General features: G+C 41.4%; 1 protein-coding gene across 1 annotated transcript in view; it reads left to right on the top strand.

Moving 5' to 3' along the window:
• The window catches only part of LOC137853723 (visual pigment-like receptor peropsin), a 30440-nt gene extending 14598 nt beyond the window's left edge, over positions 1-15842 (top strand). Inside the window, exons 3-6 of the mRNA XM_068676422.1 lie at positions 8215-8314; positions 10028-10132; positions 13118-13341; positions 13999-15842. Of these exons, the coding sequence (XP_068532523.1) occupies positions 8215-8314; positions 10028-10132; positions 13118-13341; positions 13999-14433 (864 nt within the window). The 3' untranslated portion in view covers positions 14434-15842. The remainder of the gene's footprint in view (positions 1-8214; positions 8315-10027; positions 10133-13117; positions 13342-13998) is intronic.
• Positions 15843-26537: the final 10695 nt, after the last annotated feature.

Genomic DNA, 26537 nt, shown 5'->3' on the forward strand with positions numbered 1-26537 from the left:
GGGGAGTAAAGCTGTGTTAATTCTCTGCATGTAAACATCACAGTTTCTTCTAAACTTTTTAACTCAACTAACCGAAACTTCTTGTATCTGCCAATTATGTGCTCGATACAAAAGATGTGGGCTTCAGGGAGCTTCTATATAAAGGCAAAGGGTTGTAACCTATCTGATTCACATAAGTGCATTGTAGTCATGTCAGATACTGAGGATGGGCTGTAGGGAGCCCTAGAATTTGAAATGCTTCATAATCCTGGTATTTTGCCAACTATTGCAACACTTGCCAACTATTTGCAGTCACTAATTGATTCATCTCATTTCTTATGTTTGTGTGAGAATATGGTGAGAATATAGGTGTGTTTTGTTTTGTTTTGCTTTGTAGAATCACAGTCATAGAACATCTTGGGTTGGAAGCAACCTTAAAGACCATCTAGTTCCAGCCCCCTTGCTGTCAGCAGGGATGCCACCCACTAGATCACATTGCCCAAGGCCTTGTCTAACCTGCCCAGGGCCTCATCTTATTTCTTTGGCCCTGGCTTTTGCTCATTCTAAGGACCATGGAGCATCGGCATACAATGAATGGTCTTGGGGCTTGTATTCGCAGGCAAGGGATGTGGGTCTGAACACTTTTGAATGGAGGAAAGGGAATCCAGCTCTGCTGCACTCTCGGTGGGGAAAAAGAGAAACTTGATCAGCAATCCTTCTGCTTTTCACAGTGACATTGCTTAATTTTGGAAAGCCTTACATGTTAAAGGGACAGTGAACCCCAAGCAAGTCTGATCTGCAGCCTGGAATAAGGCACTGAAAATCAGAAGGGAGGTGAGAGATGCCCCTCACCTAATGCTGTCGTCCACTTTAGGAGCATTGTTTGCCATGTCCAGTCTAGAAGCCAGGCTCTAAGGCACAATTCCCCCTGCACCAGGTAAGCAACCAGACACGCAGCCCTGCAAAACTGAGCATGTGCTGCTTATCACCTTCCATACTCTCAGCTTCCAGTCACTGCCTCTTGCTGACACTTAAGGCCAGCATTTTTGGTGTGATTAAATGCTTAAAGGTCTAATCTGACATTTCTGAGAAGGAATAATGATCATCTTTTGTAAACGTTGGAGGTGGGGTTCTGAAACACTGAAAGGAAAATTGAAACAGGAAATTCTGAGATCAATAACATGAAAATATATGGGCTCTTTTCTGAAGTTTTGAAGCAAGGACTTACAATCTTGAATAAATTATTTTATATTTTATTGATGGCATTTGCTTTCTCAGAACATACATTTATCTTTTTTTCCTACACAATGATTGTAAAATGTTACTAAATCTTTTCTGAGGGGAAAACAGAAGATTAATATCTTTTTGTTTTAACAACATGTTCTGCAAATAATCTGATAAATCAAAAACCCTGAAGACATTTATGTTCTTTTGTAAATAGAGCAGATTTGAAGTGCTTAGATTTCTGTCCATTTAATATAACCAGTATAACCAACCAATCTATTGTCTTAGCTAGATTATTGACTCTGTTAACTCAGTTTGTGATTTTTACAAGTTTTTAAAATTCAAGACTGTGTTAATGTATTACTGCATGTGGTGTGGTATTCCTCCACCTCCTGGGTGGAATGAATGTCCAGTGGTAGCTCAGCAGTCAGCATGAGGTAAAGGCAATGGCAGATGGAAAGGACCAAAATGAAAGCTCACAGGCTTCCTTTCATCTCCTGGTACTTGAGAGATTACTGAAGAAAACATTAGGGAACTGTCTTCAGTTCCTTGAGTTCACTGCTGTTTGTGCACAGTGGAGCCAGGACACACGCTATAGGAGTACTTTCATCCTCAGCATGGCTTTCTGGAGCAGACTAGATTTGGCAGAGATTTCCCAACCACAGACAGAGCAAGCACAGATTTGCTTGGTGTAAAAATCTTGCAACATCATTGTATCCCAGTGTCCAAGAGCTCTAGGACTGAAGCTGGGACAGAAGAAAACAGATTGTTTTCTCAAATCATAATGGCACAGGCATGTGGCCTAATGTCTGCTTAGTTGATAAGTAATCAGCTATCTACCTATAAAATGTAAAAGAAATTAAAACAAATGTAAAAATCGAGTGAAAAATAGTTACTGAATATCTTTTAGCATAGTGCTGTGGTGTGATATTGCTGGGATTTTATTTATATATACCTTATCATTCCTGACATTTCAGTGAGATGAAAATAACCCAAAGTCAAATCATGGAACTAGCACTAAGAGCATTAAGAGATAAAACAGGTGTTAAAGGTGCTGAAGAAAAGCTGTGTAACATTAGCTCTGTATTCAGCTCACCCTAACACACTGATCCACTCTGAAAGGTGGGGTGTAGAGACTGATTTATAAAGCAAATTCAAAAATTGGTGCCCTTTACTTTGCCTGTACTGTGCTACGTAAAGCCTCTTCCTCACCCAGATATGTTTTTCTGAACAATCTTTATATTTGAAATATTATGAATACAAGAATATTACCTCATGGACATTTTTTCCTTGCATAATGGATTTGAATACTTGAGGGGGGCAAAAGGGGGACAGGCAAAGATAGTAATCTTCCCTACTTATTTATTCCTGGTCTGCCTTGATATAATCTGAAGAGTATATACATTTTAGTCAATAAGGTAAAAGCAGCTCACATAGACATCTGTGAGCTAAATTTTAATGAAAAAAATACTTTGTCTGCAGGGAAGGGAGAAAAAACTGTGCCTTTGCACAAACAGGATCATTAGCAACACAGTAGATCATTTCAGTGTAACTAATGTGACTGCAGGGAAGTTATGCCAGTTTTCATTAATGATGAAATCTCTCTCATTTTTCTGTAAATGATTATTTCTGCAGCCAATTGTGACAAATTAAGGAAGATATATATTTGGTACTTGAAAAATTGTGACTACTCAAACTATTGGTTTCATTGTTTAACGGGACTTATGCAGCCACTCCTGTGTCACCTAGGTACTGCATCAAATCACAGTGCTGCCAGGAAAGGGGACTCATTGGACAGTGATCGTATAGAAGTGGGAATTCCAAAGCCTAAATTCTTATTCCTGGACCAGTCTTTCCCCCCGGAGGGCTTTGAAACATCCTTTCCTTTTTTCCACTTTCTTACGTTGAAATTAGTAGTTTTCATCATTCTTCAGTGTTGACGTGTGTTTCTGAAAGACTAAATGTTATCTTTGCAAAAGCTTTCTCTTCCCCAGGCTGAACAACTGTCCTCTCCAACTCCCTCAGCCTGTCCTCATAGGAGAGGACTCCTCCTATTCCTCCTAGCCCTCCAATCCTCCTGATGGCCCTCCTGTGGACTCACTCCAACAGGTCCTGTGCTGGGGCTCCCATAGCTGAATGCAATACTCTAGGTACATAAAGTCAATAAACCACTAATGTGTAGAAAGCAATTCCTGCTCAGGTCCTGTCTCTGACCCTGTGCTGACTGGATCAATGACAAGAGGACCATTGTTTGCAGTGGGCTTTGTATGGCATCTAATATTTTCACATCAGTGTACATGCAGGATAGGATGATGTTGCACTTGTTGGCCTTCCACATAACTCCCAAAAATACCTTTTGCACTTCCTTCCAGGTTGTCCCTGGGCTACTTTGGAGAACTTGGATGGTTACTTGTAATCTTTGGGCTGTCCTGACAGGGTCTGTAAATAGTCTGTAAGACCTCTTCTTCCCTTGAGAGATGTGTAAGCCTACATGAACATTTACCATGACCTTTTGAAAAGGCAAAGCTGGTACTTCTTCACTTTGAAAATTAAACTTTGACTTAACCTGACATTAAATGACCTCAGTTATTGGGGTAGGATCACCGTAGGTCATAAAGTCAAGCATTGCTTTCCATGGAAATGTAAAGATAAGATAGGTGACTCATGAGGCTGTTTTCTTTTATCTGTTTATGTATTTGTTTATTTATAGTAATGGTGCTGCTAACAATAAACAAAGCAGCCTTTGACTTAACATCACCAAAGTGGAGAGGAGTTTTGGCTCAAGCCCACTGACTTTTACACAGCATAGCATGGAGGTTCCCAGAGGACAGTTTCTTATCTAGAATATCGAACATCTGATGAACTTAATGGTTTAAAATATATAATCCTGTTGGGTATCAGTTCTCATCTCCTATTAGAAAATTAAATGTTGTTGGTGTCAGAGACCTCTAATAGCTTGGATTAATGCAATCACCTCTGAACAGGGCTACCTTTGAAGCACAGCAATGTGGTGCGAGCGGAAGACACTGTTGAGACTGTGGTAGATTATAAATCTTTTTTACTTTATTACACTAAATTTTACCAAAGTAGTTTGAGCACTTTAGGAACACTATGCATTGGGAGTTTTAAGCAGTCTACTGTGAAGACTGCTTTTGATCACAAACTTTGGTAGTTCTTCCATTTGACAGAAGATTCACTATAAGGCAAAATAGTTCAGTGGCATATTACTGAAGTATTGGAGGGCTAGGAGAATAATGTTGAGAATAATTAGATGTGAGTGGAATATTTTCTCACACAAAAAACTCTGAGAACTTGTTAAACTTTAAAACATTCTCTGTTTTAAGAGAACTCACTGTTTTTGTTTGTTTGTTTATGAATGTATTTCTTGAAAATTGATTAGACAATTTTATTTTTTTATTTTTTGGTCTTTTGACAAAAGGGAGGTTTATTGCCAATATCTATTTACATTATGATAAGGGAATAATCTGATTTGTACTTATTAAATTATTCTGAGAGATGATATTGTGATCAATTTTACTATAGGCAGTGGAAAAATAATCTCTGTTAAAAGTTTATTTTTTTCTTTACATATTCATTATCTCATATTTAATAGAAGAGTCACTGTGGTTCTGAAGGGAAGTAATGCGCTTCAGGGAATTGCAATAGATTCACCAGCTGGCCAGAGGAGGGAGTGATGCAGCCATCCTGGCTGCTGAGATCTATGTTTCAGCCTAACTGAAATGTAATAGCTACTCTGGCAATCTGCTTTTGTGCCATTAAACCTTGATTAATCCAATAATAGGCTATATTTTTCTTTGTCTGCTGTAAATGAAGACAACCCTTATGAAGTCATTAGGGATACATAAGTAATAAAGGTAGTAAAACTCGGGTGCTCATAGCTAAAAATTTGATGGTACACTGGGGATTTCTGACTCTCCCTGTGGTGAAGGAAAACTTAAGAAACAAATTTGCATGCAGTAGGAGCTTTATGTCTTATGGCTTGTAAATAGTATACCAAGAACATTAGTGAGATTTAAAATAAGTACAAAGCAGAAAAAAAAAAGGAAAAAAAAAATAAAAATAGCCTTTTCTTCAGTTGTGCCTTAGCTTCCAGGCAACATAAAGATAATGAGAAAGTTCTGTGAATATCTACACAGCCAAAGGAGCAATGCTGGTCTGGCACTGAGAGAAAACCTTTTAAAACTGTTAATTTACTTTTATTTCTTAATAGGTAAAAAGGAAAGGTGGTGGGTCAAAATTACTATATGGTCAATTTTGTGTTTCTATTGGAATTCATTGTTACCTATCAACACTGTTGGTATTCAATCATAATAGGAAGGACAAGATTGCATTACACAAAAATGGAGGAAATGTGACTATGCAGGAGGGAGCTAGCTGGGGGTAGAATAAATGAAAAGGAAAAACAGAACCCAGGAAGGAGAAAAACATTGCTCTTTCTGAGTAAGTACAACCATTTCTAAGGAAATGGTTAGTCAAGTGTTTCCTTGGCTGTGCATCTTTAAGCTAGCAGAAAGTTGCAAATACCTTTTTTTTTTTTTTTTTTTTTTTTGTTACTTACGGTTAGTAAAAGCTGTGGCTGCAAAAATCAGGACTGTGCTAGAGTAGCTTTTCTGTTGCTAACTACTTTGGGTAGTCACTCTGCTTGCTACCTGCAGTCAGCGTTGTCTGTTTAGGAGCAGAGGTCTTTCTTCCATATCCAGTTGTATATGCTTGCTGTCTCAAGAGCTTGCTCATCCCTTGTATCTTTAGAGAAGTTTGGCAGGGATAACACTGGTTTGAGGATCCTGCTCCCAAAGCAGCCCTAACCCTGCTGCAATGTTCTCTCTTATTTCAATCTTCCAGATGCCACGGCCTCTGCACGGGCTGCTCTGCAGCTTGAGAGCCATCTCATTTACCTCCTTTATTCATTTCATCCCAGCTCTCTTGTTCCCTGTGCTCCCTCTCCTCCTTGCCCCTTTACCTTGTTGGCTGTGCCCCAGTCGTGCAGCACAGCCGCCTGTGGGATGCTGCTGCTGGTTTGGACACAGTGACTGTGTGGCCCTGCTCAAATCTCTGATTGTAGCCCCACACTAACAGAAGCAACAGTATTCTGAGGCGCTGAAATGCTTTTGTGGAATAGCAAGAAAATATTTTGGCTTGTTCTTTCTTATGGTGATGGAGCTTCATCTTAAATAGTAAAGGGGAAGAAGTGTATTTCTAAACCCACTTTCCTCCCTTGTAAACGTGCCCAAGGGCTATTCCAACTGAGGACTCAATGTAATTGTCTCTTAGCTCTGATGTGAGGGAATGGGGGAATGGAAGAGCTGTGGTCATGCCTGCAGGTAGCAAAACATAACGTGATGTAACTCAGAAAAATCCACCTGGTTTCAGCACAGAAGGGCTAATGGATACACACTCCAAAGTTTGTCCTACTACTGAAGTGTTAAATCTCATAGCCCTTTAAAATTAATTTCAAAGTGCTTCTTTGCCTCACTGCTGAAACACTACTTCCTTTCTAATCTAATAACTAGAGCAATTGGTTAAGCTTAATGCTTAAGTGTGGTTTCTCAGTAGCCCTCAGCCATGCTGTTTTCTGCTTATATGAAGCGTTGTTAGAGCACATGGAGAAGTGACAGCTGTTTGCATCAAAAAGGATGACGAAATGGAGAGCACATGCTTGTATCCAGGTATTTCACTCATCTCCACAATACACAGTGGGTAAAATTCAGCCAAATGCAGCCTGTAGTAAGTAGCTGAGGACATCTGTTTTCTGATGTGAACCTTGTTTGCATTTATACACCAAGTATGAGTTGATTGTAAGGAGAGCGTAGGTGGATTTAGCTTGTTGCAATAGCAAGTCTTGTGTGCATTTAAAATAGGTCTGGAAACATTGGCCTTAAAAAGTACTTAGAGTCAGCATAAGGGTGTTGGTGGCAAGAAAAAACACCAGTGAAAAACGATGAAGCCGCCCTTTCCTATCCTAACCCTTCACCCAATTTAATTTATACAATCTGCCATGGTCTCAGCTTTGAACCTGGATTAAAGCCCCAGATTCTGGGATACATTGAATTCCATGGGAATTGTGCCCATTCACACAAAGACGGAGTTTGTTCCTTTAGAATAATGATGTGCCTTCCCTCCGATAATTTTACAACTCGAATGCCAAGTCGGAGTCCAGCGACACTTGCTCAGTGTTCCTGCCTCCCTTGGTGTAAAACTGACACCTCCAAGAGCTCCTCTGCTCTGCCTGGTTTGGTACATCGCCGCAAGCTTTCAACAACAACAAAAAAAGGACTGCCTTCAGTATTTTGCCTGGATCACTTCCCAGTCAGATAGCGTTCCCTAGCAGATGGCTGCATCCACCTTCACTGCAGCCAGCAGCGGCTCCATTCCTACACTCGCAGTTCACACCAGTAGAGTTGTTCCTGTCCTGCACGTGTGCAGCTGAGACCCGACATCAGTGGGAGCTGGAGGTGGGGATCAGCATTGGTAAATAGTCAGTAACACCAGCACTGACACCCAATCCCTTTGAAATATTCAGAGTCAGATGTTTTTATTTAATGTTTTGCTAGGTTTTTCTTGCTCAGCCAAACCCATTACCTGTTCTTCCCTCTTTGGCCTAAAATTCATGGAGTTGGTTTCTGTCTTTTCTCTGCCTCAATGGGTTGGCCGCATCCAGTCCCTTTTTGCACATTCAGGTGATTTCTTCACTTGAGTTCAATCTTTTTTCTCCTTCATTTGGCAAGTCATTTCAGGGAAGCTTAGATGTGAGGGTGTGTTTTCTTGTTTATCTGATGTACATGACAGAGCACTTTTCTAATTTTTGAACATTTACTTGCTCACTGATCCTATAGAAGATGACTCCTCCTGACATTTTATATTTCCCTGCTAGTTGGGTTGCTGGAAAAATTTTCGAGAGCATTAACATGAAAGTGACAAGAGCAATCCCTGTGGTTCTTTTCCCCTCCGGCACTGCAGTAAGAGAGCACCCTGTGCTGCTTTGTTTTTCAGGTTGATGGCTTCCTGACACTTCTCTTTGGCCTGGCGAGCATTAATACCCTTACAGTGATCAGTGTGACTCGCTACATAAAAGGCTGCCATCCTGAGAGAGGTAAGGAATAAAGGAAGATCCAGTTCTGCCTTCATTGAATTTGTTTTAAATCTGTATCCCTTCAGTTACACAGTTTATCAAGTATAAATTAGATGCACTGGAAACCATAGCCTAATGTAATCAGGTATGTTAGAAATGTGTATGCACAGAATCCTTCAAGAGTTAACCCCTAAAAAGGCCAAATTATCAACAGTTCCCAGAACTGACCATAACCCATCTCTACCCTGTCTCCTGCCTATCTCTCAGGTCTGTGAGACATCATAGACACAGCCTCTCACCCACAATTCCTCCTCTTTCAATGTCCTCCTGGTATCTGCAACCTAAATATCTCAAGCAACTACTCTTTATTACTGTCTGCAGTGCTAGAGACCTTTCACCAAGTGCTCTGTTTTTGATGTTGTTTGTTTGCTTTTAGATGTCTTTTTTCTTTTTAGCCTTTGGTATAAATGCCTCTCTAAAGGCATATGAGTGCTCCACTGTTCAAATCTGGTCTGAAATCCTTTACATGTGAGGTGAAGACCCCATCAGAAAGCCTCTATAAACATGCCACCCTCTACCCTTTTTCCTTTGTGATTCTTTATGTCACCACTCTCCCCCCAGACACTCTCTTTCACAGGATCAGGAGAAACCTTCCCTTGCCATTCAACTTGGATCTTCTGTCTGCTGAAAATTTTGACCTCCACTAGGAGCCTTACTTTGTCGCTCCTCTTTATGCCTACATATTCTATAAATTCTCCCTAGTCTTCCTTTCACCATGCACACATAATGTATTTTGAGTTTTCATGCTCTCATTATGACTGGCTTGTACAATCTTTCAAGCAGGAACTTACTAGTATCTCCATATAAAACATGTACAAACGCACTGGATACATCATATATGTTTGTTTGTTTTTCTAATAGCAAGAGCATTATTAGCTGTGAAAAGAGCTTCTACAGGGAGGTCTTTTTTTCCACAGGAAGTTCTTCTGCAGTTTGCTGAAGTTTTAGATTTGTTGAAGTTCATTTTCAAAACAACCTGTTAGAATTTGTCTCGGCTGTATTCTATAGCTTATATTCACTGCAAATTAGGAAGTCATATTTAAAATGTTTCTCTTTTGTAAAGCTGTAGCACATATTCATCTGAGGGTGTGCATAATTTGTTTGCCTCTTGAGGAAATCTGACCAAGTACTCAATATAACTTTACATAAATTTTGAAGAACAGAGATTAGTGGCCACATAAATATTTTCTGTGTAGACAAAGAAATTACCGCAATGTATGGCAACAGTGGGACAGATTAAATCATTTATACTGAATGACTAATATAGTTTGACCAGATAATATTTCTTGTCCTTTTTTAACAGCAAAAACTTTGAAATGAGTAAGAAAATCCTAGGACTTATTGTTTGTTTCATATAAAACAACATAGAATTGTTTTGTGCTTTTTACAAAATCACAAAACAAAACTGACACAGAATTTGCCAATACTGCAGTGCTCAACAAACACTGTCTTCTGCTAAAAAGCTGTTCAGTTCCACTGCTCTACAAGTGGTCTTGAACACAATCCAGACAAGTATTCATATTTCATTTTTTCTTATAAATACCTATTTCTGACTTAACTTTTCTTAAATAGCTGTGTTTCCCTTATTATTTGTTGTTCTAATAATGGCTTTAGATTTCAGAAGTTAAGCTGCCTTTCCAAGTTTTGATTTCTGACTAACCCATGTCATTGCAGGTCACTGTATCAGCAACAGCAGTATGACGGTGGCTCTGGTTCTCATCTGGATAGCAGCTTTCTTCTGGTCAGCAGCTCCATTGCTTGGCTGGGGCAGTTATACAGGTAACAGTTATCTTTCAGTTGTACATATTTGGCACCTCTCCACTTAACTAAACAAAGATACTTAGCTTTTTTTCTTGGTGTTTGTGATAAACCAGACTGATTATCAGTGGAACTGAGAAAAACATTTATCATGCATGATGTATATGCACAGTGTGCCTACTTTGGTATGGGCTTTAAAGAGATTTTTTTTTTGCAGATATCACAAATGTGTATTACCTATGAAAAAAAGAATATAGGGCCAGAAATATTTGGCATGGTTAAGCAGTGAGATAAAGGAAACTATCAAAAGGCATCCTTCAAAAACTGTCAAGATTAGGGAGCTAGAAAAGAACACAAGTTCCAGCAAGTTGAACTTGAAACTATAGTAAGACAAGCCAGAAAGATCTGGTGAAACAGTTTGAAAGTATAAAAACTAACATAGCAAAAGATGATAAAGATGCCAGAAAGTCTGTCAGTCCAAGAAGTGATTAGGATGCAAGATAAGTCCCTAGCAAAAAAAAAAAAAAAAAAAAAAAAAGGGGGGGGGGGACGACTAGGGGGAATAATTCATTAGTGAACACTGAGGTAATTCAATGGCTAATCTTCTCACACCAGAAACTTTCTTTAGGGGGAAAAGGTGGAAAGATTGTCTCAAGTTAAGTCTCTAAACAAATCAAAATAAATTTCTAGGAACAAATAATAATAATAATAATACAGAAGTCCTAACAACTAAAATTGTATGACTGAAATTGTCCAAGTGCATGGATCCTGTAGACATCTGCTCTTTGATTTACAACATTCAACATATTCATAAAACAGTAGCTGAGAGTCAAGGGGCAAAAATGAAACTACAACTGAAAAGACTTTGCAGAATGACAGTGTAGGTAGAGAAGAGATTTCTTCCCACGAGAACCTGCTCATGGGGTCAATAAATGGGGGCTAAGGCTCAGTAGACTCCAAGGTCTACTACTAGGGTGAGGTTTAAGGCAAGGGTGAATATCAGGAAAAGGCCAAAGCCAGAGCTGCAGCATGTGAATGTTTATTTATTACATACATATGCTTTGAAGTATCACTGCACCCTTGAAGGACACATGAGAAAAGCAGCTATTTCTATGATTGTTGAATCAAATCCAACAATCCCAAAGCAAACAGTTTTATCAATGCTCTGTGGATTTTTTGTTTGGGACAGAATGACTGTTCAAATTTTATGTCTTGTTTCTGCACTCTGGATATGTCATAAGACTTGAGGAGGAGGTTAGATTTGTCATTTCTGTATATCTTCTGGCATGCTGTGTTTTCATATTCCAATAATCTTAATAATACTTCATTTGTAGAATGATTTCTGACATCTGTTTTTGGCCCTAACTTGGAGCCAGGGACTCCTTTGCTCTGTCAGGGCATCCAAGTGCCCCCGTGGATCCTGCTTGTTATTTGGATTCAGCTTCCTAATGCCAGTCTGCATAGCAGCTTCTGTGAGTGCTTCTCCCTGCTGAGAGTCGCAGCAGTTTCAGAAATCGTGGTCTATCTGATTCCAAACACGATTCCACAGAGGGCACCCATGAAGACATGGGAGCCCAGCAAGGGCAAGTTCTGCAGCAGGCAGTGGAGCAGAATGGGTGCCAGCCGACCACAGCATGTAACACATCACAGCCTCTCTGATCTGCCACTTCTTCACAGCAGCTGCAGAGGTCCCCAGGACCCTACTGACTTTTGAAAATGCCACTTGCCAGTGTCCCTGCTGAGGGGGGAGGAAACACAGCCCTGAATTCTGACTCATAGAAAAAAATGAGGGATTTTCTTTTCATGTCATGTGGAAGCTGCTTTCTTTTTTGAAGTCAGAAGTTTGCACAAATGAGAAACTTAGAATTAAGCCAGATACTATGGTTATCTATTTGAATAGTATCTTGGGATCTACTGATGAAAAAGGCAAAGGAGATTCTATTACTGAGCACATCCAGACAGCAACACCTAAAGCTCTTGGTGTTAAAAATATTGAGCTCTTTTTGATGAGACTCATGAAAGTGATTTTAATCTTTTGCTCCTTTAATTCATCCTATCTAAACCTTCTATCACCCATGAGGAATTAAGGGATTTTTTTCTTCAGAATTATCTCTGAATGCCAGGGAGAGATCGGTTGCTAAATCATGCAAGCTTCACCTGTGTTGTATTTCCAGGACTTGTTAATACTTGACTTACGTAATTTTGGTTTATGCTTCAATTATTTATAATTTGGTTTACTGCCATGGCTGTCAGGGGAGGAATAATAGCAATAATAGTAATAATAATATTAAACCACACACAAAATAGCTTTCTTCCCTTAAACCAAAAATCAACAACTCACAGAATATAGAAAATCCTTAATGACATAAAATTCAAGTTTTGTGTAAGAACACATTTGCAAATTACATCCTTTCCATTAACAGCATATCATCTGTATTTATATGCTTCATCTTCCCATAATTTTGATCAGCTGTATCAATTTGCTTTCACCTCTCACTAGAGTAAAACGTTCATTACCATTTTGCTTCTATTTAAAAAAAAATAAACTCAATACTTTTACTTCCTACTTTGCTTGTAAGTATTGAATTCTTACACATGACATATTGTCCCTGCAATTGCTTGTTATGCTGGTATAGAGCTCGTCTTAGAAAGTTACTACATAGAACACTGTCAAATAACAGGCTACAGAGGAATATCAGACCTACTAAATTAATCCACAATTAGCATCATAATTTCCTATCTTAAAACAACAGTTTGTGCATTATGGATCTACACAGGAAATCTAAATGGTACAGAATGATAATATGCATTAAAACTTGTTATGGTCTAGCCGGTCTTGAAAAATTGTTTATGTAGGAGATTGTGTCACAGCTCATTAAATCAGAAAGATCACTCCATTCTTTACTGCCTAAAAGAAGAAAAATACAGCTTCTAAATTGATATATTAATCATGCAAAACTAGATAAATGTTCTAAAACTGCTAACCAACTTATTTTTGTTTTCCAGATCGCATGTATGGAACATGTGAAATAGACTGGGCAAAAGCCAACTTCTCTACAATCTACAAGTCCTACATTGTCTCCATTTTCATCTGCTGTTTCTTCCTACCTGTGACAGTCATGGTCTTCTCATATGTGTCAATTATCAACACTGTCAAACTAAGCCATGCATTAACAGGACTCAACGATCCCACAGACAGACAGAGGAGAATGGAGCGGGATGTCACCAGGGTGAGTGTGGTTTCATATTGGGTAGGATTCATCTCAGTGAACGCTGTCTATCCAAAAATTAAGGAGAAGAGAACAAAAGAGAACAAAACCCACCACTCACATTTAATTTCTCTGTAATCTTTAGTGACAAAGTCTGAACTCAGTGAAGTTAACATAAGGATTGTTTAAAATTCCTGCTCCCTTAGTTGGCTAATATTAGTCCTACATAACACGAGAAAAATAATTTAAATATAACTAAATACAGCACAAAAACTGAAGTTTTGTTTGGCATATTCCCTTTTCTTTCAGCAGAGATGTAACTTCTGTGTGTGCTCAAAAGCAACAAGGGAACTTTCAAATTACTTGTCCTAGACCTAAATCTATCCTAAGTCTTCTGAGTTCAGATAAACATTCAGGGGGTTGTAGCTATTTTCATTCCATTCAATGAGGCATTGCTCAAGCACACCTCATACCCAAATTAAATATCTAACTTCTATGCCTACCTGGCTCCATCAAAGCAAAACTTTTGCTTGTCTGTATACTCCTGTGAGCCATACCTTCAGTAGAAGCTGAATGTTTCCCTTCCAGCTGAGTTTTCAAGCTACTATTACCAGTGTATTTCTTCCCTGATGCAGTCTTCCAGTATAGATTGAAGGCTATTTTTCATCTGTCTTCTAGGTTTCTATTGTCATTTGCACAGCCTTCATTATTGCATGGTCACCATATGCTGTCATCTCTATATGGTCTGCCTACGGTCACCCTGTGCCCAACCTTACCAGCATCCTTGCCAGTTTGTTTGCTAAGTCTGCCAGTTTCTACAATCCCATTATCTACTTTGGAATGAGCTCCAAGTTTCGGAGGGACATTTTCATCTTGTTTCATTGTGCCAAGGAAGTCAAGGACCCTGTGAAGCTCAAACGTTTCAAAAACCTCAAGCAAAAACAAGAGCCTTCTCAGAAAGAGAAGTATGCAGCAGAAATGCACCCTGCACCGAGCCCTGATTCTGGGGTGGGAAGTCCAAGCAACACTCCACCTCCAGCAAACAGGGAAGAATATTTTGGCATTCATGATACACCATCTAATAACCCTGACATTGAATGTGATAGACTGTGAGTTTTGTGGCCACTTAACGCACTCACCCACTTTGTGTTCAGCAAGATCCTCTTCAGATCATTGCTTGAGTGATCTCCCAACTCCCGATCCATCTGTTTCTTGCTATAGCACTGATGGTTATGCAATTCAAGCAAATCAGATGACAAAGTGATATTTTCCTTCTGTGTAGGTACAAAATGCTACAAAGCATGTTACAATGTGGGCAGCACACCCAGTGCCAGAAACATTCCATTTTCACATGCATACAAAAAAAAAAAAGGAAGGCTGACTTACGAAGACAAGGGATTAGCTAGCAAAAAGATCACTAATGTTCCCATCCAAACTGTATTAATTATGAGATTACATTTCCAAATGTTTTTGTTTTTTTTTTTTTACTCTTTAACAGTCTCAGCCATAGAGGATCACTCCCTGTTTGTCTATGCAAGTCCTAAGAGCTGTAGATCTCAGCATTTTGTAGTCACTGTAGGCTCAACAGTGGCTTTACACTTTTCCTTGTTTGTTTGCAGAATTATTTCCATCTTTCCCAACTTTCCCAGTAAGCAGGGCCTGGCTGTAGTGTGCCCATTCATTAAAGCCAAAAAGCTGGCTTTAATTTTCCTGATGTGCCTCCAGCTTGATTGTTTTTCTACATGACTATTAAGGTGGAGCAAGAGATGCCATGCAGGCAATGAAACCAATGACATTAAGCCTGCAAGAATATTGGCAAAGTATGGCATCAGAGCTATTTACAGAATATAATCCAACACTTCGCTGTTGCTCTAAAGAAAGTTTTTGTACCTGCCTATTGGTTTAAAAAAAATAAAAAATAGATAAATCAACTAAGTGGTTTAAATAGCAAAATTGTAGAATTAAATCAGCAGCAAGGTTATCAGATACTATAGTATCCAATTATTCCATCAAGTTTATTTTTCAAAATGGAAGTGAGGAGGTATATGGTCCTAATTCCCCATTTTACACATTTTTATAGAAGTCTCTGAGTACACAGCTAATTACTATGCATTAGCCCTGGAAATTTTGGGGGTTTATTCAGTGACATTTGCATGCTAAGCAAGGGGAGTGGAGGGGAACAAAACCATTTGTTGCCAGGCTCACTGATATTTATGACTTTATGGAATCTTTCACCATCCAGGTATGCTAAAGTGCAGTTGTTTTGCACAAGTTTGTAACTTTCCCAAGAAACACATTTGGAAAAGCAAAGAGAGCCCACCTTAATTTCCTCCATTACTCTATTTGTTTTGAGAAAATCACCTGCGTTTTGAAGTTAAAAACAAATAAACATTATAAGCAACAGTCGGGAACTGTTTTCTTTCATGGCCACAGATCTGAACTACAAGAATATTCGTCTTTGTGGAAAATTGAAACATGGGTGCTACTTCATTACCATAAATAATTAAAAGCAAATAAGTAAACTGTTGACTTCCAGATAAAAGTGCATGCTGTAACTGCCGAAACAGACGAAGCCATTTAGGGCCAAACCCTGTCCCAGCTGGATGAAGCCAGGCTGGGCTAGCCAAAGCTGCCACGCAGTTTTGAAAGCTTCTAGGCCTAACCCAAAACCTACCTTAGCAGCACTGCTGGACAGGGCCTTGTCACTGCTGCACACACCTAGGTGTCCCTGCAGGGAGGCATGCCATATGTCCCCATCAGATGTGGCTTGATGCCAGGTTGGCATTTAGTTTGCATTTACACTAACTCATGGATGTTTAGGGAAAGTACTTGCCCCACTGCACTGTAACAATGCCAATGATCTGTGGGATCCAGACTTTGATGCAGAAAGATGGGAAAATTGCAAGGGGGGGGGGGGGTAGCAGAGCAACAAGGCATTTTCCAGGAGTCTGCGCCCCTTCCCACTCCATCAGCGTGCCAGCCAAAATCTCTGCTAGTTCATATGCTATTGCACATGTACACAGCAGTGAGACGGAGATGAGAGAGTAGTTAAAATGAACCAGAATGTGAACAGAACAGCGAGATAAGAGGGAGAGAAGCAGAGGAGCAGCTGAAGGATACATACCTGCTGGAACACAACTAGAAACCGCTAACACAGCAAAACCTATGACTGGGCTGCGCACACCTCCCTCCTGCCATTCCTAAGGCCACCGTGCTTTGTGGATAGAGGGTAGTACCATGAGACTGCATTGTCTGTAGAGCAGAACATCTGGTTTTGCTGGTTACTCAGGGGAAAAGAGGATAAGATGCCTTTGCAGGCACCAACCTGTGCTCCAGGCCCAGTAAAAGCACGAGCACATTTGTCACTGAAGTTCCTCCTGTTGTTAAGCCTCTAGCCCTAAAGCAACAGCTCCTGTAGCTACACGCAAGGCACCTGCAAGTGCCTGAAGACAGAGAAAAGAAAAAAAAAATAACAAAACACCATCCAGAAACCATTACTGCCCAAGTGCAGGTAAGAGGATGCACTTCAGGTTTTCAAGTGTGCAGGTTAATTTGCAGAATGCTTTGCCTCCATCCTGCTTACCTGTTCTGCATTTTCTCCTTTTGTCTCTGGTCCCACACTTGCCTGGATGAGGCTGGCCCCTGTTTCTTCCTCCACAGGAGGCTGCTCCACCTGCCATGCCCATGCCACTGGCCAGGGAGCAACAAAGAGCTGAGGGGCTTGAGAGCATCAGTTAGGGAAGACGACCTAGGTCTGCTGAAAGTAGATGAAGGAATCCTACAGCCTGTTCCCTATGATTTTCACTCATTAACAGTGAAATACTGTGTAAATGGCATATAAAGGCCTAGAGCCAAATTATCCCTCCTTCAACATCACATTCCCCAAACGTTCAGTTTGCTTTTGCAGTAGATGAGTTTTATCAGGAGAGATGCGAGAGGGCTGTTGTAACAACCAATACACTGGTGATAAGGATGCTCTCCTGGGATACTGTGGCTTTGGATGCTCTCAGTCTGAGATGGTCTGAGAAGGGAGGTCCTGCGCCCCTGGATGAAGCAAAGAACCAGCTGCTCCTAAGCTGTCAGTTCTGAAATATTTTGTTTTCACATTTTCTAATGCTAAAAGCAAGTGGTACATCAAAGGTGGAAACATATCATATCTCCATGAAAGAGGACATCCCATCCTAGTGCTGCCACATCACCATGTGAAGGCATCACATTAGGCAGGCAGCATGGGCCCAGGTCTTACACTGCTTCCACCTGGGTCCTTTTAAAATGTGCTTTTTATTGAATGCTCTAGTACCAGCCTGCACAAATGAGATCCCATGACTATTGCTAGCAGCCAAATGGTCAGGAATTTCTCGTCATGCTGGAAGAGAAATGTGTTCAGATCTTCCTCCATTTGGCATAGAAGCTCTGGCATGTAGGCTCCTTCTGTATCTCTTACTCAACACTGGATACTACTGTGAAATTTGTAATTGAATGTGGTAGGACAAGCAATCCTACCATTTCAAAAGGATGCTGTCAGCGTTTGCTGGCTTGTTCCAGAGGGATCTGAGACATACGTTAGCTCTCTTTTACTGCTAGATGCAAGGAACGCAGCCAGCAAACCTTGCTGTTTGTTATCCATTTCCGTACTCACAGCCCTGTTGGCAACACTAAAGCACTCTGGCAAAAATGACATGCTTCAGCATAATAAAAGTCACTCTGCAAAACGCTTGAAACACTTGAGCCACCTTTTAAATATGCCTTTAACTACCCTACATATTCATTTCCAAACATTCCCTGTTTTGATTAGCAGTAATACAAGTGAATTCTTAATGGCTACACAAAAAAGCAGGTGAATTCTTAATGGCTACACAATGTCTTTACATGTGCATCAATATCTCATCAACTCTTACTTGACTATTTCTTATCTAGACTATTCATAATAACCAACATATCCATTACACCACAGTCACTGCAGTTATTAAGGTTTGTACATACAACTTGACCTTGTAGGCAGATTACCAGTATCCCCGTTGCTGACACAACCATTTTACTTAGGCTACACAGTTCAAGCAATAAAGCTAAGCATGAATTACTTACATTCAATTTCCACGCTTAAAAATAGCTGTAACTGATTGAGGAAAAAAAAAAATATGATAAAGCTATAATTTGTTCATTTATTCTAAGAAAACCTTTTGGGCTCACGTTTTCCCTGCTGACATTTTTGCCGAGCTGAAAATCCCTTTGGGTGTCAGCACTTTGAAATACATAACAGCATTTCTTCATAGCTTTGACATTTCTAATGGTAACATGAATAACCTGAGCGTGTAGTTAGAGGAAGTAGGACAGCATACTGCATACCAGTCCCTGTTCTCTGTGCTATTTATGCCTTTTTATCTAATGACTCATGTAAAGCATTTCTGGTAGCAGAGATCAAGTCTGGTCAAGTCTCCCTTGACCTCTCAAAGACAATGACTTTACAATGACCCTACTACAGTGCGAACTACTCAGGCTTGCACACCTTTGCAGGGTTTCTCTCCACACCTAGAAATCCTTTATTCTTTGCTGTGAGGACTAACAAGATAAGGTAGCTACCAGGTGCACCAATCCAAGTGCATCCTATGGTTGGCACTTTTCATATGAAGAAGAGATGGAGGGAAAAATCCTTTCCCAAGGGTAAGGCTGTACTAGAGCTTTGTTCTACTGCCCCAGTGAATGCTCTCACCTCTGGGCAATAATGAAAAAAGGAGCAATGCTACCATGTCAGTATTTTGAACTACCTGGACAGTTAAGCACTGTTTATAAGCCAGCCGAGCAGATCAGGTTCTCTTTCAGTGCTGCATCTGTCCCTCTGCCTACTTCTCAAATCGCCAAAGACCAAAGTCTGAACCTACTCAGTGCATCAACAAATGCAAAAGACTTTTGCAAACACTTCAGGAACACTTTTGCAGACCAAAGTGAAGGTGCCTGTAGGGTCAAATGGGTCTGTGTATACCATGTGGTCTGAAGTGCCTAATTGCAGCCTAATTCAGTGAGGACTTCACGCCAGCCCCCCACTCAGGGGTACTACTTGATGTGCAGAAGAAGTACAAGAATAAAGTAAAGATTCAAGGAATGTCCAAATAGTACTGCAATAACAACATAACAGAGAGTTACTACATGAAAAATAATAATCCTATTGCCAATACAAAAAAAAATAAAAAAATCAGGGACACACTCTGAATACTGTCTACCAGCTGTCCATGTCAATAATCATCATCTTTACTGTTCATTGAATGCGACAAAAGCCCTCTGGGGATAACAAACATACACCATTTAATTATGCAATAGCATGTATCCTAGTAAAAAAGAAGTGGAAGGACTCGCAGAGATCACTGCAATGCCACCTCTCCCTTGCTGATATTCACACGCCTCTGGTAGCCTTTGATGCTGTGCACCAGCCAGCCTGACCACTGCGAGGAGCCACTGCTTGAGCAAAGTCCAGATGACCATGGAGGGTGCACGTGTGGCTGGAGGCACATCTGCTGGGTCCTGTGCAAGGTCAGTGGAAGCTGCCCAAACAGTAGAGCCTGTGGGTCACATTCACCACAATATTTGCAAAAGGAAGCCTGGAGTCCAGAACAATGTTTGGCAGTATGAATGAGCAAGCAGGTCTTGGTGGTGTGACCTGGGAAAGCCTTGCCACACACCAGAGATAAATTTTAAATTTTTAAAATGAGCAGTTCAGTAATTTTAAAGTTTAATTTCTAGCTCCAGAGATGAGATCCAAATCTCCCTACAGCTTGAGGGAGCTACTGCCAGGCCGCTAGGACTTAAGGCAAGGCAAAGCATTTATTCCTATGGTCTCTCAGCTCTAAGATACCAAAGGTTTTAATGAAACTAACATGCCTCAGTTGCCTCTAATCCCAAAGAATCTTATCACTTTCTGAATAGCAAAAATAATTCTGCCATGAAAAATTCGGATTTATCATATATTTTAATATGGGGTCTTGCACAGTAAGTAGAGTGAAAACTAGCTGTAGTCTGGACAGTTGCAGTCATTACCAGTGTTGACTTGGCTTCCTCTACTTAACCACAACAGCAGGTTTACCTCCCCCTCTGTTACCTGGTGGTCCTGCAGCATTTCACTGCCCAGAGCCAAGCCACCTCTCCACAAGGCAGAAGCACCCTGCCACCCAGCCTACAGATGGCAACTGGAAGCCCCATTCTGGACCGACCGCTTTCATCCACCAGGATGAGGACAACAGAGCACGGAAGCTTTTCCAGACTCCCTTCAGGACTGCCAACTCACCCCTGTTGGTGTGTAAACCCCTGTGTAGGCCCAGGCTGCAAATGGAGGATGGGAGAACAGACCCACAGCAACAACAGGGCCAGGTCCACGTGGGCCAGTTGAGAGCCAGGCGTGGGCCAGCCACACTTGCTCAGCAACAAGCTTAAAAACCAAATAATGCAATTAAAGAAAGAAGCAGGCTGTAAGAGTGTTTGGAAAGGCTTGGGAAAGCTGAGAGGAGCAGCTGGCATGTCCCGCATGGGCCATCTCCCCCCAGACAATGACACACAGAGGCCCCTTGTCAGCAAGGCAAGGACAGCAGCGTGGCTGCTGTTTGAGCCTCTTAGTCCTCTATGCCATGACATTTCACTGGGACTCAGGAAACCCAGACAGGGCGGGCGGGACATGGTCCCCTGCACCATGCAGGCATTCAGGCTCATGATTAAAGAAACTCCAGAGCCAAATGCTAACATTTGCAACTGCTGCCCACTTGTGATCCTACAACAAAACCTCTGCGAGTGCTTATATAACCCTTCTACATAGCCCATCAAACCAGCCTTCATTAGGCAGCAACAAAGAAATGTCAGAAGTGATTGAAGAGTATATCTTTAGCCCTGAAACGAGTGTTTGTGCTTTGGCTGAGGGGGGTGGGAAGAAAGATATTGAGGAGTGTTTACAATTATGCACATTGCAGCAGTGCAATATCTGTGTAGGGTTATTCATTTGAAATGTTGTAGTCAATAATGACATTCAGCTGCAGAAATCGCTAAATATCACAGAGAGAATTCCTCTACCCCTTGCAGTGATGAAAATTCAGGGCTTCAGCTCACATTCCTTACACCACCACCATAATGTTGACCCTGACTGTGTAAAACCTTGCGATTAAGATGCCATGTGACTGAAGTAAACCCCACCACCTCTGCTTCCCTCCAGAAAGAGCCATCACAAACATTATCCCTTGCAAATCCAGGGTCAAATCCCCCCAGCCTTGCATAAGGGCACAGCTGCAATGTTCATGGTCACAGCAGTTTTGAAACATGACCATGCCTGTAGGATCAGCTGCTGAGCCACTGACCAAAACACACGATCTTCCCCCCAGTGGCTACACTCGCTCCTGCCAGACCCAAGCAGCCAGGATTATGCCTGCATCCTTCCCCATGGTGTTCAGGGAAGAAGGACACAGAGGATAGCAGAGGGAAACAACCCCTATTCTTCTTCTTCCTTCTCATGTGTGTTTATACTTGTCATTTGGAGCAGGGGCAGAAAAGGTTGTCTGGAGCAGGGGCAGAAAAGGTTGTCCCTTTTTATCCCAAGATATGGGACAGAAATTCTATTCCCTTGCAAGCAACAGCCAACTGATTTATTTTAACTAGCAGAGATTTCATCCACAGCATCTCAAGATGAGGCCAACTCACAAAACAAGTGAACAGTATAGAGTCAAGAGGACACCAAGACCAAGTGTCTAGGCACTGCAGAATAAGGTTATTGATTATGCTGATTCCCTTTTGATACATATATATATATATATATATATATATATATATATATATATATATATATATATATAGGTACACCGATTCCCTATTCCACCCTAGGTGTGAAAAGAAATAGAACAGCCTCAAAGCAAACACTTACTGCAAATTAATCCAATTTATATGAAATCAGTACCTATTTTAATTTTCTTACTCGTTCTTGTAAGGTGGCTTTTTACTAGATGATGATATGCATTCACTTACTGAAAGAAACAAAGAAAACAGAAAGGCAGTATTGTACAGGATTGGATGTCCTTCCTCACAATAGAATTTTTACTGCATCTGTCTTGAAGAGGTTCCCTGCAGAGAGGTGAAAAAATGTGCTTCCCAGAACAAAAGGAAAGTGATGAATTAGTACAGAGGAAAATTTAAAGTTTCTTTCTTTTATCAGAAATGGATCACTTATCCCATAATGCTTCTCAGGAAGACAATTAGTAAAGTGGTGTCATTAGATGTTGTTTAAGAACAGCATATATTCTCAAATGGCCAGTGCAATCTCCGTTTGATGCCAGGCACGCTCTGGAGAAGTAGCCAGAAAGAGGGCTCATACCAGAGCTCCACCAACAGGGCCAGGAAGTTACAGTTAAATTTTCTGAATTTTATTAAAGATTGGATTTTGTATTTTACCTGACCTATGAAGACTAGACTGGGCTATGAAGCATTAGTTTTGTGAAGACCAAGGAAATTCACTTCAAAGCAGCAACAGCTTTAAGATGTAATTGCCCCCTCCTATTGTCCACTGTCTGCTTAGTTAGACAAAAACAGCTGGATGGAAAGAGTCAACACTTGCAGGTTTATTTACAGGCTTTCCCATACAGTGGCACAAAGAAGAGAAACTGAGATTTGGGCATCTGAACTCCTTCAAGTATTAATGCAAAGTATATATACAGACTATCCCAATCCATGGCAAAAACGGCTCAATGGCAGAAAGCCCGAGTATTGAGGAGGCAGTGAAAGGGGCGTTCAGCAAACACAGCTGGGCCTGAGTACAGAACCACTGCACGATGCACCAGTGGCCTCACTAGCGAATATTTACAGCTCGTTGGGGTTGTTAGCACACTGTCAACAGCAGCTCTACCACCCCACCAAACCAGAGCAAACAGCCCAAGCACTCAGTGAGCTATAACGCAGGGTAGCGCATAATATTTAACATCACAGCTGACACAGCTTGGTTTTGTCCTTTATTAGCTCACTGAGGACGGGAACACACCATTTAACAGAGCTCCACAGGCCTGATGCCTCCTTCTCTGACACTAGCGTGAATCAGGATTGTGTCTTCTGTTCTCCCTGCAGTTACATTACACATGCACAGCACACGATCCACATTTCTCACCCATCATAAACATCTTTTCACTTCACAGTAAGGGACTCACAGAAACCATCACCAGGACATAAGAGCCTACAAATAAATTCACAATGAAGATTTTACGCAACCTTTGCACTGCTCTACTTCTAGAAGTAGCTATTCTGTAGCTATCATAGGAAATGCAAAAACTGAACTTCTGGACACACCAAGGTATGGCTGCAGCTATAACTCAGCTAAATTAATAGGGCAGATGCCTTTCCTCTGAGCTTAATTATTCTCTGACCTTTTCCCTGGAACTCCCAGCCTCCTAGAAAGATGCAGCAGAAGCCACCAGCATTTTGAAGCCTGCAGTCCAAGCATTCACCTGAGCATGCAAGGTGGTGGTGTAGAGCTGTGAGTGCAGCAGCATGAAACATTTCCACTTAGTCTGGTCCTAAGCACCTTCTTCTCCCCTCACACTTGTCTTTGCAGCACCTGTTTGCAGAGTCCCAGCCCTCTCTGTTAGCCATGAAAACCCACAGGCACCTCTCACTGGCATATGAAACCTAGAACCTCGCCACAACATTTTTGTTTTTAATTGCTGGATTGAAAAAGACTGCTTATTCATACATCCCTACATCTCCCAGATGCCACCAGGTTCCAAAGTTACCTACTGAGCTTCTTGTGGAAGAGTCCCCAACAATCAGAAGAAACCAGAGCATTGCCCTCCTCCATCAGCTTTGTCTGGGGTGAAGGGAGGGGAGGAGAGGGCTGGGCAGGCCCAGCTGGGGCTGGTTGGTGGGGATGGCAGCAGTGGAGCAAGCCTTGGGAGATACACGTCTGGGTTCTCTACAGATACCTGGCCCCATATGCATCTTCAGTAACCCAAATGTCCTTCCCAGCTCTGTTCTGTAAGCTCTGTGCTTCTCAGCCTTCTTTTCTGCAAAAGCTGCTCGCCTTTTTTGTCCTCTGATACTTCATAAGAGCATAAGTGTAATTTAATTTTCTCTCTCCCCAAAGCCTTTTTCACATTCTTTCATTGTTTGCCTTTCTTTGCAAAGAGCTTTGAGAATCTAAGGTGGAAAACGCCAGTTATTAACATTTGAAAGCGCAGACAGTATTTTCCGTAGTATAAAATACACAAAGGAGTTACAAAGCTCAAAATGTAGAGGTTTTCCTTTAGCAATTCTCATGGAGATTTAATGCTGGCAATTATAAGAATGCATGCGGTATTTCCAGCTTAACTGTGCTTGTGACAAAGCAATTTATTAGAAGTAATTTACTTAATTTGGGGATCAAAATGCAGAGCTTATCCTGTAATATATAGTTTTGGCACTGGCAGCAGGAAATGGAGGATAGAGCTTATTCAGAGAGATTTGTTTTTCAAATAAGATTTGAAAGTTCACTTTTTTTTTTTTTCTTTTATATATAAGAGAAGAGCATCCTTTCTTCTCAAGGATTGATTTCAAAGGATTTAAAATTGCATTGGATCTTTGTGCAGCCCTTAAGGGCATTATAGAAGGAGAGATGGCTCTCCTTTTCGATTCTATTTCTACAATACTGAGTTTATAATTAACTGAATTGCTACAGCATGGCATAATATTTATACATACTGTTTTCTGCTTTTTTAAGTTGAAATGAATCATGAGAAATTACTGACTTTCAGAAAGTATGGAAGCAGAGTAGCACACTGCAGAAACTTGTGTCTACATCTTTTGTACTGTAGGGTACACTCCATTGCTCTATATGTCTGGAAATGTCCCAAACAACTTATTGCTTAGCTAAAATGATAGAAAAGAGGAGGTTGTTTAGTAACACCTTGCTAATGCACCAAGCAGCTGACTGAGACCGTGTGCTGAAGGAGACCAGCTGTGGGAGGTGAACAGCCCATTATTCTGTGTGCTCCCTTTGTGCTCACAGTGGATAGCAAACATTTTTTTATCACCTTCCCTTTACTCTGGTCATTAGGAAGTAAGGAATAAGGACTTATGCATTTACAGGCAGGAGAAATTCAATGACCTGCATATATAGAAAGGCAGCAAAAAGAGTCAGAACAGTTCTTCATCCATACTTGTCCTGTTTGCACACATATTGCAGTAAACATTTAGTAACAAATATCCAAGGCATGGGGAAGGGAGTTGTGTTTCCTGCCTTCAGCCCTGCCCTGCAGCCCCACCAGGGCTGCCAGAGCTGCTGCCTGACTCCGAAGCCCTGGGTGGACAACAAGGTAATAGGTACCTTGGAGGCAACCTTATTGGGTACCTTGTTGGGTTCTGTGTGCCCAAGGTAGCCCTTGCATCCCTCCAAACCCCCCTTGTATCCACATCGCAGGGACTCACCACTGCTTAACCCCCCAGCACCCTCCCCCTGCCCCATCCCCCCAGCAGGACCATATTTTCCTCTCCCATTTCCCCATTGCCTTCCCCTCTCCCTCAATGCCAGCACCCCACAAGCTCTGCTCTTTGCTTCCCAACGGAGATGCACCTTGCTGAAACTGTCTCCACAACACGTAACATTCCCCAAGGAAGGTGCTGCCAGCATCTGGATCCACACAACAAGGGGTTTATATGGGTGCAGCACTACACAGGACATGAGGGGACACCATGTTGCCCTCCTGCTGCTGTCTCGCCACATTCCCACTCAGGAATATGGGCACAATCCCTCATACCCCCCCATGCCACCATCCTCCATCTGGGTCCATCCTGGAAATTTTGCATCCCTGAAGGCAAATGGACCTCCACAAGCCCAGCAGGCTTTGGAGGGTGGGAGACCCTGGTGGGAACCAAGCCACTGCCACAAGACTGGGAGAGAGCGATTTGATTTCAGCCCTTACACAGCGAGCCTTTGCACAGGGCCTGCGTGCAGAGGGGCTTTTCATGAACTCTGGCAAATACCCGTTTTGAAAGATGCATACAAGCAAAGAAAATACATTAATCCACCCATTAAACACACTGGCAGTTCTGGCCCTTCTGCATGTTTGGACACTTCTGCTTGCCAGAGCAGCACTATGATTTCTGCATGCGGCCTCCAGAAAAAACCTGCATTTTGAACAGTCTTCAGTGCCAAGAGCCAAAGCTGGAGAAGACAAGGATAAGGGCACCACAGAGGGGATGCATTCAGTTTCTGGGAGGCAGCCACGAGCTCT

The sequence above is a fragment of the Anas acuta genome, chromosome 3 (genome assembly GCF_963932015.1).
Source record: "Anas acuta chromosome 3, bAnaAcu1.1, whole genome shotgun sequence".
NCBI lineage: Eukaryota > Metazoa > Chordata > Aves > Anseriformes > Anatidae > Anas > Anas acuta.